Raw genomic sequence first — 14,818 nt, forward strand, 5'->3', positions numbered from 1 at the left:
TCTTCCCGCTGCACGTCCCGCCGCTTCCCAAAAGGGTTCTTCCCACGCCGGGACTCGAACCCGGGCCGCCTGGGTGAAAGCCAGGAATCCTCACCCCTAGACCACGTGGGAAAGGCGCAGGCAGGGCGCCTCTCGCCCGCCCCCTGCTGGCGGCCGCCGCGTCAGGGGTTGCGCGGCGGTGGCGCGGGGGGTGGCCGGTGGGAGGTGGCGGAACCACGGCGGGGACGGGACGGGGGCGGTGCCTGCTCTGCACCGCCTCCGCGGGGACAATAGCGCGGGGCCATGTCGTCCGCCGGCGGTCGCCAGCCCAGCCAGAGCCGGGCTATCCCCACCCGCACCGTCACCCTCAGCGACGCGGCGCAGCTCCCCTCGGATTACTGCACCACCCCCGGCGGCACCCTCTTCTCCACCACACCGGGAGGTAAGAGCCCGGAGCCGGAACCGAGGCCTTGGCGGGGCGGTGGCCGCGGGGCCGCGCTGGGGATATTCTCTCCAACCGCCCGTACGGGTCGTTGAACTCCGCCTGTCGCGGGGGTATCGCTACTCTCGCTCCTCGGTCGCGACCAGATCGTGTCTGTCTGTGGTGTACAGAAAGCGCCTCCTGTTTGTTGTCCTCAAAGTGGACGTTTGGGGAAGGGTTTAGGGGGTTCCCGGGGTGTAACGGGGGGTACAGCGAGTCCCGGGGAGGGCAAGAGACAGCGAGTCCCGGGGTGGCAGCGGGGTGACACCGGCGCGGCTGGATGCCTCTGGAGATATTGGTGACGAAGGGCAGGGGGACTCTACACCATCCTGCGTTGACCCCTCCGGGTGGGAGCATTGCTCAGTCGTGGCCGGGGGGTGCAGGGACATGGGGAAGACTTCGGGGTGGCGCCTCCGGGATGCGTCCCCATCCCTACCATGAGTTTTGCCCAGCCCGTGGGCAGCTGGTAGCCAGGTGCCGCTGGGGGTGTTTATCCAGCGCCGAACTATCGCCCGCTGTGCCCAGATAAGAGCAGGCAGCGTGGCGGTGGCGGTTCACACAACCCTCCCCACCCCCGGCCGCTTATCCTTGGGGCTGCAGCATGGGTCCTTGGCCAGGGTGATTGGGAGACTCTCTTGGGAAAACACGTGCCGCCAGGCTGCATCCTTCTCGCCTCTGTACCCTGCTTCCAGGCACTCGGATCATCTACGACCGCAAGTTCCTGCTGGACCGTCGCAACTCGCCCATGGCTCAGACACCGCCTTGTCACCTCCCCGATATACCTGGCGTCACCAGCCCCGGCTCGGCTGGTGATGAGCCCAAAGCAGACGCCAACAGCTTGAACCACCAGGAGGGGAAGCCGTCCGTGGGTAAGGGACCTCTGCCGGAGTTGGGATGGGGGCAGGGAATTGGGGTGGGGGGGTTGATCCTCTCCTCCTAACACTTCTCTCCTCCTTGCTAGGGGACGATGCTCAGTTCGAGATGGACATCTGAGCGGGAACCACGGAGCGGCAGTGGCGACTCCCCAGACCTGTGCACCCCCCATTCGGCTTAGCAGGAGCCGTCCTGGCGAGGCGGAGGTGGCAGCAGTCCCCACCACACCCTCCTCCCTACCTGCATCCCCTCCACTTTTTCTGGGGAGTGTGGCTCTGGCTTCACTCCCTCTCTAATGGGTGACTGGTCCCAGCGCGTGCCGACCATAGGAGCCCTTCCAGATCCAGCCCTATTCCTCCTCCTCCTCCACCCACCAGCAGCCTGATCTCCACCAGGCTTCTTAAAACATCCCTTTGCCTCTTTTGATGCCTCACGCTCCCTCCAAGCTCCACAAACGCCCCTGCCATTCCCCCAAACCTCCTCTAGCTGGCAGCTTGGTGATCCAGAGCTGCATCCCCCCTGTTCACCCCTTCTCCTGGAAAATTCAGGCAGCCCCTTGGGAGGAGGGAGAAGGGGTCACTTCTAAACTCCAAGTGCCCGTTTGCACCCTGGGGAGGTCAGATCCTCCAGAACCTGCTGGCATTTGGTGGAGGATGATTTGGCAGCCCCTTCCCTTTGGTGCTCTGGGGCTCTGTGTTGGTCCCTAACAGCGTCGGGCAGTGCTTCTGCGTCTCTCCTACCCGGATTTATTCCGTTGTGGCCTTTCAACCAGGGGATGTATCCCTGACCCACCAGCCAGGACTTGGAGCCATAGGTTACAAAAAAAACCCCCACCCTTGTTTTTATTTTGCTGTTGGTACTAAAATGGGGCACTTTACCCACAATGCTTCTTTATTTTTCTGGGGCTGGGGACAAGCATCTCTGGGAAAGTGCTTTGTTTTTTAAACCTTCTCCCACCCCCTCGCCTTTTAAAATGTGAATAATGCAGGAGCAAAATCCCTTGGCACCATCGGATGTCTCAGGAATAGCCCAGGGGGGAATGCAGGATGCTGCAGGGATGTGGTGCTGCAGGTGGGAGCATCTCTTGGTGTGCTCCACTTGCAGGATCCTGTTTTTTGTGCCATTGTCCACTTGCTCTTCAGGGTGCTCTGGTTGCAGGGTGCTGCTGTCGGTGCCTGTCATCCACCTGCTCTTCAGGGTGCTTTGCTTGCAAGGTGCCAGCGTTGGTGCCATAGTCTACTTGCTCTTCAGGGTGCTCTGGTTGCAGGGTGCTGCTGTCAGTGTCCGTCATCCACCTGCTCTTCAGGGTGCTTTGCTTGCAAGGTCCCAGCGTTGGTGCTATTGTCCCTTTGCTCTTCAGGGCGCTACAGTTGCAGGATGCTGCCATCAGTGTCGTTGTGAGCTTGCTGTTCAGGGTGCTCTGCTTGTGGGGTCCCAGTGTTGGTGCCACTTGCTCTTTGGGTTGCTCCACTTGCAGGGTACCAGCACTGGTGCTGTCATCCACTTCTTTTTCAAGGTGCTTCAGTTGCAGGGTGCCTGTGCTGTCTTCCACGTGCTTTTCAGGGCACTCTAGTTGCAGGGTCCCAGCACTGGTACTGTCATCCATGTGCTTTTTGGAGTGCTCCAGCTGCAGGGTGCCAGCACTGGTGCCATCATCCACTTGTTTTCCAAGGTGCTCCAGTTGCAAGGGTGCCAGTGCCTGCTTGCTCTTTGGGTCACTCTGCTTGCAGGATGCTGGCATCAGTGCCATCATCCACCAGCTTTCTCTGCTGGGTTATGCTGCTGTGGATAAATTTCCTGCTGCTGGCAGTTTTGCCAGCCTGGCATGTCACTGCCATCCTGTATCTCAACCCTCCCCCCGCTACTTTTGGTGTGACTCTTCTTAAAGAGGAACATCTGGTGAGGGAGTGCCTGGTTGGGGACACCGCAGCAGTGCCATGCTGTGCGCCTCAAACCCACCACCTCCCCCACCTTACATCTCTTTTACTACCTATTGAGTGCCATCAACACCTTTTATGACCTTCTCAAGTGCCATTTTATCAAGCTCCCACCTGAGTGCCTGCTCCCCCTCACCAGGGTTGGTACCCAGCCCTGGGGACCCGTTGCATGCTGGGGTGATGGCTCTGCATGCCAGGGATGGATCCGCCCCGCATCAGCATCCGTAGCGCAGGCTTTGTGCACTTTCTGTCCGGTAATTTATTCCTCTAGGTGCGTCAGGCGCAGGTCAGCTGGGTGTGAGCGCCCATCTGCCAACAACAAGGAGTGGTGCTAGGTGGTTGCTGCTCGTTTTAGGAGGAAAAGGCAAAAAACCCCCAAACAACCCAGAAAACAACCAATGGAGGGAGGTGTTTCTCCCAGCTTTCCCCCTGGGACGAGCAGCGCTGGGTGGGATGCGACGTGAAGACGTAGCCGGCTGTCCTAGGCGCACGAGTGAGTGCCAGTCGAAGCGTGTGTGTGCGTGCGTGGGTGGGTGGGTGGGTGGTAGACAGAGATATATCTTATATAGAAATAAATATATTTTCCTTTAAAGCTGAAAGATCCTAGGAGGTCTGCGAGGCCCTCAGATGGAGGGCGAGGGGGTGAGGATATCCTTTGTGGAGCAGGGATGACCACCGCAGGTGCAGGGGACCTTCGGATGCGGCCAACTTGGTTTGTGGGAAACCTGCTCTGCGAGCCAGAAAGTGAAGAAAATACCTAAGGACAATGCAACTTAGGGACAGGAGCTGGAAGGAAACCACCTGTTTGGTTTTTGTGGGTTTGTTGTTTATTTCCCTCCGTGCCCCCTTTCCTGATCTTTTGCCTCCGTTCCCCATCCCAGCCACTTTCTCCCAGTTTTCTAACAGGGCTCGGGGTTGAAGAGCAGGGAGGGAGTGCCTGGCCTTGCTGGGGCAGCTCCTCTGCTAGTCAGGGTACAGAATTGGGTTTGTTTCACCGTCTTCAAACAGGTGTTTGGGAGGAGAAAAGCTCTCGCCGGTGGTTGCTGTTACAGTGAGATAATAAAGATCTTGGTTCTATTAAGTTGCTGGAGGTTTCTTCTGACTGACTTTGGGGCACAAAGTGCATTCTCCAATCCTATCTTTTCTGGGCTTCACCCCCCACATGGCCAACTCTCTCTTTTAGTTATTTTTCACTTTTTCCTTTACTAAATTCTTTAGGTTAGATACATTCCAAATTCCCAAGCTGGTAAAAAAATAACTCCAGAGCCAGGACTCTAAATTGGGAGCAAGCCCTCGCCTCTTGCCTGGCAGAAGTTGGTGTTATAAAGACCAGAGAACAGACAGAAGCAGAACCAACCACCCTGGGTTAAGGGGCTGACTCTATTGCAAAATTTCCTGGGCAGGAAGATCTGTTTTATAGGCCTGGGCATCAAAGTGAAGAGGTGCTAAAGAAGGTTCTGCTTCAGACATAGAATCATAGAATTGACCAGGTTGGGAGAGACCTCCAAGCTCATCCAGTTCCAACCTATCAGCCCTGTCCAGTCAACTAGACCATGGCACATGTCCATGCCAGACTCTAAATAAACCCCTGAGGTTAAGCTGAGGTTAATTCACAACACCCCCCCCAACAATTTCCCACATGAGTTGTCACAAATTGTCTTGGTCCAGGGCAGTTGTCACTTGAATTTTAAACCAAATAGCAAGTTCAGCCTGGTAGAATCATAGAATCAACCAGGTTGGAAGAGACCTCCAAGATCATCCAGTCCAACCTAGCACCCAGCCCTATCCAATCAACCAGACCATGGCACTAAGTGCCTCAGCCAGGCTTTGCTTCAACACCTTCAGGAACGACGACTCCACCACCTCCCTGGGCAGCCCATTCCAATGCCAATCACTCTCTGACAACAACTTCCTCCTAACATCCAGCCTAGACCTCCCCTGGTTTTACACTCTCCACTCCATGGGAAGGGGCCGAGCCTCAAAAGCCTTTTCCACCATAGGAGGAAGTTGAGGGGGAGCAGGGTGTCCCCTCCACCTGCCTGCAGAGGTCCAGTTTTGGTAGGAGTCTCAGCAAAATGCCAGCATTTGGATAAACTGGAGAAGTTGGATTGGTGTAACCTCATGAAGTTCAACAAGGCAACGTTCTGCACCTAGGTTGGAACAATCCCTGATATCAACTGACCTTCCACCACATCAGCACAGGCTGGGGGATGAACAGCTGGAGAGCAGCCCCCTGAGAAGAAGGACTTGGGGATGCTGGTGGAGGAAAATCTGGACATGAGCTGGCACTGGGTTCCCAGAGCCCAGAGACAGCTGTGTCCTGGGCTGATACCCAGCAGTGTGGGCAGCAGGTGGAGGGAAGGCATTCTGCTTCTCTGCTCTGCTGAGACCCCACCTGCAGTGCTGGGGTCAGCTCTGGAATCCTTAGCACAAGAAAGACATGGATCTGTTGGAACAGGGTCAGAGAAGGTTACAGCAGTGATGCAAGTGCTGGAAGCCTGCTGCTGTGAGGATCCTAAGGCTCAAAGCAGACCTTCTGGTGGCCTTTCAGTGCTTAAAGGAGATAGTCAGAAAGCTGGTGACAGACTTTTTAGCAGGGCCTGTTGAGATAGGACAAGGGGAGATCATCCCCTTGTTTAAACTGAAAGAGAGAGATTCAGAGTGGAGAGAGGGAAGAAATGTTTTACACTGAGGGTGGTGAGATCTTGTCCCAAGTTGCCCAGAGAGGTGGTAGATGTGCCATCCCTGGAACCATGCCAGGTCAGGTTGTTTGAAGCTGTGAGCCACCTCCTCCTGTTGCAGATGTTCCTGCTGACTGCAGGGGGGTTGGACTGGATGACCTTTAGAGGTCTCTTCCAATTGAAACTAGTGTGTGATTCTATAAACCCACCCCTGATGTGCTCAGAACTACAGGATGCAGGCTCCAGCTGCGAAATACCACAGCAGTGCTCCACATTCCCAAACCATCCATGTTCATGTCAAGTCCCATGGGTGAAGCTGGGATCTGAGTTTTGGGGTCCCATTACACACTCCTAGCTTGGATGTACTTGGCATGGTCCTGCTGTCACCATCCATGAATATGGGTGCATACTGCAGCAGCAGCTCTGCTGTTGACCTGATGATGATGATAACTCTTCTCTTGTTCCTTATGCACCTCTCCAGGATGATCCTGAGAGAAAAAGTGGAATTTAGGAGGAGGGATGCAGAAGGCAGTGAGGGAACCTTCTCCTTTGGACTAGGCACACATAGAATCATAGAATCAACCAGGTTGGAAGAGACCTCCAAGATCATCCAGTCCAGCCTATCACCTAGCCCTATCCAATCAACCAGACCATGGCACTAAGTGCCTCAGCCAGGCTTGGCTTCAACACTGCCATGGGCAGCAACTCCACCACCTCCCTGGGCAGCCCATTCCAATGCCAATCACTCTCTCTGACAACAACTTCCTCCTAACATCCAGCCTACACCTCCCCTGCCACAACTTCAGACTCTGTCCCCTTCTTCTCTTGCTGCTTGCCTGGCAGAAGAGACCAACCCCACCTGGCTACAGCCTCCCTTCAGTCAGTTGTAGACAGCAATGAGGTCAGCCCTGAGCCTCCTCTTCTGCAGGCCAAACACCCCCAGCTCCCTCAGCCTCTCCTCACAGGGCTGTGCTCCAGGACCCTCACCAGCTTCCTTGCCCTTCTCTGGACACCTTCCAGCACCTCAACATCTCTCTTGAATTGAGTAGCCCAGAACTGGACACAGCACTCAAGGTGTGGCCTGAGCAGTGCTGAGTACAGGGGCAGAAGAACCTCCCTTGTCCTGCTGGCCACACTGCTCCTGAGCCAGCCCAGGATGCCATTGGCTCTCCTGCCCACCTGGGCACACTGCTGCCTCATCTTCAGCTACTCTCTACCAGCACCCCCAGGTCCCTTTCTGCCTGGCTGCTCTCAGCCACTCTGTCCCCAGCCTGTAGTGCTGCTTGGGGTTGTTGTGGCCGAAGTGCAGAACCCTGCACTTGTTCAGTCTCATCCTATTGACCTCTGCCCACCCATCCAACCTGCCCAGGTCCCTCCTACCCTCCAACAGCTCCACAGCTGCTCCTAGCTTGGTGTCATCTGCAAACGTGCAAATGCTGGACTCAATCTCCTGGTCTGGATCATCAATAACAATATTGAACATGTTACATGGCTGCTCTGTCCTGGATTTTCTCCTCAAATTCTGGCTCATTCCTTACCCAAAGTCTCTATTCAGGAGCACCCCAAAGACTGTGGAGTTAAAAAAGAAAATTGAGCGGGAGAGGGAGAAGAGAGGAGAGGAGAGGAGAGGAGAGGAGAGGAGAGGAGAGGAGAGGAGAGGAGAGGAGAGGAGAGGAGAGGAGAGGAGAGGAGAGGAGAGGAGAGGAGAGGAGAGGAGGGGAAAAGGGACAGGAGAGATGGGGAGGAAAGGGAAAGGGAGAGGAGAAGGATTTCTTGGGATTTCTGTCTCAGTGCAGTGTGTGATGGGTTTCTGTGGTTTCACTCTGAAATGTTAGTGGATTCTGAAGTGTATGAACAGAGGAGAGGTGCATGATAGAGAGAACTATGCTGCTGGAGCATTGGGGAGGTCCTCTCTTCTTCGCCCACTGGCTCATAGAATCACAGCATCATTTCAGACGGAAAAGACCTCCAAGATCATTGGTGTCCAGCTATCAAGTCCAAGTCCAGCTGAGTTTCAGGGAGCAGCAACTGGTTTCCTCCTGAACTTATGTGCTGCTTTTGGTTTTCTTAATCCTGGCTTGTAAAGCTTGTGGAGCAAGGTGAGGGTGCATGCAGAACCTTGAATTTTGGTGTGTTCCTTCAGGCAGGAGGAGTTTCTAGATGTCCCTTTGGCCAGAGGCAAAAGAGCTAACCCAGGAGAATTACATGTGCAGTGGAATGAGTGAAGCCTTGGGTGGATTTTTAGGTCTCGATTTTGAGTTTCACGGTGGAGTTTAAACACCAGAAGCTGCTGGGCTCTGCCTTGGGATGTTGGACTGCAGGATCAAGCAGCACAGTGCAGGAAAGGATATTTTGGCTGAGCTGAAGGCTGGGAGCCTGGCTAGTATCTAGGATCCCACTGAACAAACTTTACAGCACTGCTTTCCAGCCCTTACCATTTTCGGACAGCCTCCAGGCTCCGTTTACATTCCTGGCTCTCCTTCCTGGCTCTGGTGAATGTCTCAACACCCTCATCCACTTTTTTCTCCATCTGGTGGGGTCTCATAAACCTTTCCTTGGTGGTGCCTCCCTGGGATGATGCTGGGTATGAGTAAGGTTGTAGTGCTGGGGAGTTGGAGGTCTCGGACGTGGGTCCTCCTAGATGGAGCCCTCTGAAGGTGCAGAGGTCAACTCAAATGGAATGGGCAAAGGTGGTTAGGAGCTGAAAGATTTGGGGGTTTATGGATTTTTAGTTAAACCAGCATCTTTTCATGGCAGCAGAGTAAGTGCAATGACTGTTGGCAGTGAGGGAAGCCTGCAGTCATCTCATGGCTTTGCTCTGTGCTGTGATGGAAACCAGCAGAAGGTGAGCAGACCTTGATGCTGGTACTGGCAGAGCCATCGCAGGAAGAGCCATCACAGGAACCCGCCATGGCTCTTCACCATAAGGGTGGTGAAACACTGGAACAGGTCACCCAAAGAGGTGGTGGAAGCTCCATCCCTGGAAGTTTTTAAGGCCAGGCTGGATGTGGTTTCGGGCAACCTGATCTAGTGGAAAGTGCCCATGGCAGGCACTTGACCCTTGAGGTCCCTTGCAACCCCGACAATTCTGTGATTCTGTGACCTTGCATGAGTGGGCAGCAGGTTCTGAGTGGCCCAAGCTGGGGAGGGGAACTGCAAAGAGACCTGGAGGGCTGGAGCTATGCTGATGTTTCAGATGCCAGGTCTATCTATACCCTCTCCACCATGCCCACCAAGACTGCAGAAAGTGTGTATTCCTCTGTGAGCTTCAGTTCTGTCTGCTTTTCAAAGTCATGCTGAGCACTTGCAGAAGCAAGTCCTGGACCTTAGCTTTCCATGGGCAGAGTCCAATGGGATGGCATTCAATAGCTCCAAGTGCAGGGTGCTGCACTTTGGCCACAACAACCCCATGCAGAGATACAGGCTGGGGTCGGAGTGGCTGGAGAGCAGCCAAACAGAGAGAGATCTGGGGGTGCTGATTGATACCCGCCTGAACATGAGCCAGCAGTGTGCCCAGGTGGCCAAGAGAGCCAGTGGCATCCTGGCCTGCATCAGGAATGGTGTGGTCAGCAGGAGCAGGGAGGTCATTCCGCCCCTGTACTCTGCACTGGTTAGACCACACCTTGAGTACTGTGTTCAGTTCTGGGCCCCCCAGTTTAGGAGGGACATTGAGATGCTTGAGCGTGTCCAGAGAAGGGTGACGAGGCTGGTGAGAGGCCTTGAGCACAGCCCTACGAGGAGAGGCTGAGGGAGCTGGGATTGTTTAGCCTGGAGAAGAGGAGGCTCAGGGGTGACCTTATTGCTGTCTACAACTACCTGAGGGGTGGTTGTGGCCAGGAGGAGGTTGCTCTCTTCTCTCAGGTGGCCAGCACCAGAACAAGAGGACACAGCCTCAGGCTGCGCCAGGGAGATTTAGGCTGGAGGTGAGGAGAAAGTTCTTCACTGAGAGAGTCATTGGACACTGGAATGGGCTGCCCGGGGAGGTGGTGGAGTCGCCGTCCCTGGAGCTGTTCAAGGCAGGATTGGACGTGGCACTTGGTGCCATGGTCTGGCCTTGAGCTCTGTGGTAAAGGGTTGGACTTGATGATCTGTGAGGTCTCTTCCAACCTCGGTGATACTGTGATACTGTGGTACTGTGATCACCCTTGACACCACAAAGAAGGGAATCAGGGGTTCCCCAGAGACCATTTCACACCGGACGCAGCAGCATCCTTCATCTTGGCTCCTACCACAGACATCCCTCCCTCCTCTGGGAGGTCCATGGTGGTCCTGCTGTGACTGGCGGTGGGCTTCAACGGGGTGGGGGCCGCTGCATGCCAGAGGGTCCCTAAGGGGATGAGCGCTGTGGCTGGGGGATGCTACGTGCCAGAGGGTCCCCAGGCGGATGGGTGCTGTAGTGAGGGTGGGCTTCAACGGGAAGGGTGCTGTGGGTGCTGGCTGCTGCGAGCCAGAAGGACCCTGCGGGGGCCAGTGCTCTGGCCAGGGGGGCTGGACGGTGCGAGGGGCGGTGCGGGGCGGGCACGGCGTGGTGGGGCCGGGCGGCAGAGCTGCCCCTCCTCCGGCTCCACCTCCGCCTCTTCCCCCGCCGAAGCTCCGGCGGTCGGGGCGGCCGCGGGGCTTTGCTCCCGCCGCCCCCATGGACCGACCCACGACGCGGCCAGCCCGGCGTGGGAGCTGAGTCTGGAGCCCACTCAAGGTACTGACCTCTCTCCATCCTCACCAACACCCCCGGGGACCGGGCATCCCAGCTCCCCGGAGCCAAGCACCCCCACCCTGAGACGGAGCGTCCCCCCCACCCTCCCACCCCCCGCCCCGGGACCGTGTATCCTCCCTCCTCGAAAGCAAGCATCCCCTCCTCCGGGACCGGGCATCCCCCGCATCGGGCAACCCCACCCCCCGGCACCGAGCATCACCCTCCCCCACGGCCCGGCATCCCCTCCGCCCCGGGCATTTCCCCCTCGCTAGGACCAAGCATGCTCCACCCCTGCCCGAGCATTCCCCCTCGACCGCGGAACGGGAATTTCGACCCTCTGGGACCAAGCACTCCACTCCTCCTATCCCGGGACAAACCATGCCTTGCTCTTCCCCTCCCCGGGTGTGGGGAGAGTTCATTTCCCAGGTGGATGAGTGAAGAAGGGGATGGAGCTGGGTGGTACCTCGGGGGTGCCCTTCCCTTCCCGGGGGGGAAGGTGCTGCTGATGGAAGCAGCTTCCCTCCCATGGGGTGCTTTTTTGGGCAGAGGTCCTCTCACCCCAAGCCAAAGTGGGGGAAGGTGATGGGAATGAAGCTTTATTTTGTCCCAGGAACACAAACCCTGTGCACAGCACGGCCATGAGGTGCTGAAAACCCTGTGTGTGTGTGTCTTATCTGCAGCCAGTGCTGCACTTCAGACCTCTAGAAAAGAGAGAACTACTTTTGGGGCCCAGCATCCTCGTCCCCCCAACAACTTCTGTGCCTTTGCAGTCCCTTTTCCTATTGAAAGGAACTTTTCTGTCTCTCTTGCTGCCTGGAAGCTAGCCCTGCAGGGTCTGAGCCAGAATGTTTGCTGTGGCTTGAGTGCCTCAAAGTGAGTTTTGAGGTTTGCATCCCTTGGCTACCTCCCTTACACCCCCGAAAGTAATTTGGGAAGCTGGTTGTGCAAAAGGGAGCTGCAGGATGTGGCTCCCTGTGGAGGATGAAGGTGGAAGAAGATGAGGAGCTACCCATGCTTGGGTTGCATGCTGGGGTTTGGAGTTTAGCTCTGGAGTCTCTCCAGTCTGGGGAGCCCAGAAGGAGAAGGAAACCTGCACTGGCACATCCATGCCCTGTGTAGGACATGGTCATTCTCAGTGCCAGGCCACCTGGGATGAAGAGCATGCCCTAGCTGGAAAGGTTGCCTGCTCTTGCTGAGCTCCTGCCCTGCTGGAGCTGAAAACTTCCAGAAGCTGCATCCAGGCTGCATTTCCTATGGCTGCTGGACTTTTCCGGACCTCTTCCTCTAACCCTTTCCCTGGTGCATCAATTCTCTGGCACGAACACCTCTTCTCTCTGGCACGAACACCACTTCTCCCTGGCACTGTGGCCATCCCACGCTATGTCCTGTTTCCTACCCTTTGCCTGCCAAGACGGGTGGGTGCTGAGCAGGGGGCAGGCAGGCACTGCCCGAGGAGGGAGCGGGCGGGCAGGCAGGCAGGCAGGCAGGCGTGCAGGCAGCGGCGGTGGGACATTTCCTTCCTGAGAGGCAGGAAGTGATTATGTCTTTGCACGAATGACACCGAGCCTAAAAATATCCGGCAGGTCTCTGGTTGTGAGCAGATCCCCTCCTGGGACTTGCTTGATTTGGCTTTGATTTAAAGCTGGGGGCTGGGGGCAGAAGGAGAGCCCCGGCAGAGCGAGCCTGGGGCTGCCCAGGCGTGCCAGGGGCGAAGCGTGCCCGGTGGGTGCTCGGTGAGCTGCGAGGTGCTGCTTGTCTCGCCGAGAAGGTGCGGTCTGCAGAAGCAGGGCTTTGAGGCTCAGCCCCCGCCCTTGGAAATGGAGCCGTCCCGCCGCTCCACCGGCGTTCCCGGCGGGAAGCGGGCTGGTGGTTAGCTATGAATAGCACAAAATCACAGCCCTCGCCTTCCCCCGGAGCGCCCTGCCCCAGCTCCTCCTGGCACCCAGCCGCCCCGGCGTGCGAGCGGGGACGCTGCGGTGCGGCTGCCGCCCCAGCACCCCCACCCGGGGGCACCCCTGGCTGCTGCTTAGCCTCAGGCCGGGCCGCCGGGGGTGGAAGTAGCACGGGGGGAAATTTGGTGGGGCTCACACCGTGAAGCCGCCTGTGAGGAGGAGGTGGCAGTGGCGTGGGGGTGGTGTGAAACTTGATGGGGGTCACACCGTGAAGCCTTCTGTCAGGAGGAGATGGAAGTGGTATGGGTGGGGGGTGGAATTTGCTGGAGTGACACCATTAAGCCTTCTGTCAGAAGGAGATGGAAGTGGCGTGGAGGGGGAGGAATTTGTTGGGGTCACACCATGAAGCCTTCTGTCAGGAGGAGATGGAAGTGGCGTGGGAGTGGTGTGAAATTTTATGGGGGTCACACCGTGAAGCCTTCTGTCAGGAGGAGATGGAAGTGGTATGGGTGGGGGTGGAATTTGCTGGGGTGATACCACAAAACCTCCTGTGAGGAGGAGGTGGAAGTGGCGTGAGAGGCTGTGAAATTTGGTGGCATCGGAGCACGAAACCTGCGAGGAGGAGGTGAAAGTGATGCGTGTGTGCGTGGGAGTGATGCGTGTGTGTGTGAGTGATGCGTGTGTGTGTGTGTGTGAGTGATGTGTGTGTGTGTGTGAGTGATGCGTGTGTGCGTGGGAGTGATGCCTGTGTGTGTGTGTGAGTGATGCGTGTGTGCGTGGGAGTGATGCCTGTGTGTGTGTGTGTGAGTGATGCGTGTGTGTGTGGGAGTAATGCCTGTGTGTGTGCGTGGGAGTGATGCGTGTGTGTGAGTGATGCGTGTGTGTGTGTGTGAGTGATGCGTGTGTGTGTGTGAGTGATGCGTGTGTGTGTGCGAGTGATGTGTGTGTGTGTGAGTGATGCATGTGTGTGTAAGAGTGATGTGTGTGTGTGTGTGTGAGTGATGCGTGTGTGTGTGCGAGTGATGCGTGTGTGTGTGAGAGTGATGTGTGTGTGTGTGTGAGTGATGCGTGTGTGTGTGTGAGTGATGCGTGTGTGTGTGCGAGTGATGTGTGTGTGTGTGAGTGATGCGTGTGTGTGTGAGTGATGTGTGTGTGTGTGAGTGATGCGTGTGTGTGTGCGAGTGATGCGTGTGTGTGTGTGAGTGATGCGTGTGTGTGTGTGTGAGTGATGCGTGTGTGTGAGTGATGCGTGTGTGTGTGTGTGTGGGAGTGATGCATGTGTGTGTGTGAGTGATGCGTGTGTGTGTGTGAGTGATGCGTGTGTGTGTAAGAGTGATGCGTGTGTGTGTGTGAGTGATGCGTGTGTGTGTAAGAGTGATGTGTGTGTGTGTGTGTGAGTGATGCGTGTGTGTGTGCGAGTGATGCGTGTGTGTGTGAGAGTGATGTGTGTGTGTGTGTGAGTGATGCGTGTGTGTGTGTGAGTGATGCGTTTGTGTGTGCGAGTGATGTGTGTGTGTGTGAGTGATGCGTGTGTGTGTGAGTGATGTGTGTGTGTGTGAGTGATGTGTGTGTGTGTGAGTGATGCGTGTGTGTGTGCGAGTGATGCGTGTGTGTGTGTGAGTGATGCGTGTGTGTGTGTGTGAGTGATGCGTGTGTGTGTGTGTGTGGGAGTGATGCATGTGTGTGTGTGAGTGATGCGTGTGTGTGTGAGTGATGCGTGTGTGTGTAAGAGTGATGTGTGTGTGTGTGTGTGAGTGATGCGTGTGTGTGTGCGAGTGATGCGTGTGTGTGTGAGAGTGATGTGTGTGTGTGTGTGAGTGATGCGTGTGTGTGTGTGAGTGATGCGTGTGTGTGTGCGAGTGATGTGTGTGTGTGTGAGTGATGCGTGTGTGTGTGAGTGATGTGTGTGTGTGTGAGTGATGCGTGTGTGTGTGCGAGTGATGCGTGTGTGTGTGTGAGTGATGCGTGTGTGTGTGTGTGAGTGATGCGTGTGTGTGAGTGATGCGTGTGTGTGTGTGTGTGGGAGTGATGCATGTGTGTGTGTGAGTGATGCGTGTGTGTGTGTGAGTGATGCGTGTGTGTGTAAGAGTGATGCGTGTGTGTGTGTGAGTGATGCGTGTGTGTGTAAGAGTGATGTGTGTGTGTGTGTGTGAGTGATGCGTGTGTGTGTGCGAGTGATGCGTGTGTGTGTGAGAGTGATGTGTGTGTGTGTGTGAGTGATGCGTGTGTGTGTGTGAGTGATGCGTTTGTGTGTGCGAGTGATGTGTGTGTGTGTGAGTGAT

The 14,818-nt window shown here is 56.3% G+C and overlaps 2 protein-coding genes and 1 non-coding gene across 3 annotated transcripts in view; 2 read left to right on the forward strand and 1 right to left on the reverse strand.

Annotated features, from left to right (window-relative positions):
- Positions 1-39: 39 nt before the first annotated feature.
- On the reverse strand, positions 40-111 carry TRNAE-UUC (transfer RNA glutamic acid (anticodon UUC)). Its single transcript has one exon. It is a non-coding gene; the product is annotated as a tRNA-Glu (tRNA).
- A 135-nt stretch (positions 112-246) lies between these two features.
- On the forward strand, positions 247-4,351 carry EIF4EBP2 (eukaryotic translation initiation factor 4E binding protein 2). Its single transcript, XM_064145050.1, has 3 exons — positions 247-421; positions 1,153-1,329; positions 1,422-4,351. Exons 1-3 carry the CDS (start codon positions 283-285, stop codon positions 1,451-1,453), a joined length of 348 nt encoding a protein of 115 aa, XP_064001120.1. The 5' UTR covers positions 247-282; the 3' UTR covers positions 1,454-4,351.
- Positions 4,352-10,520: 6,169 nt separating this feature from the next.
- PALD1 (phosphatase domain containing paladin 1) overlaps positions 10,521-14,818 on the forward strand; it is a 48,159-nt gene continuing 43,861 nt past the window's right edge. The window contains exon 1 of the mRNA XM_064145051.1: positions 10,521-10,647. The gene's annotated coding sequence lies outside the window, so the exon portion shown is untranslated. The remainder of the gene's footprint in view (positions 10,648-14,818) is intronic.

Source organism: Pogoniulus pusillus, chromosome 6 (assembly GCF_015220805.1).
Source record: "Pogoniulus pusillus isolate bPogPus1 chromosome 6, bPogPus1.pri, whole genome shotgun sequence".
Classification (NCBI taxonomy): Eukaryota; Metazoa; Chordata; class Aves; order Piciformes; family Lybiidae; genus Pogoniulus; species Pogoniulus pusillus.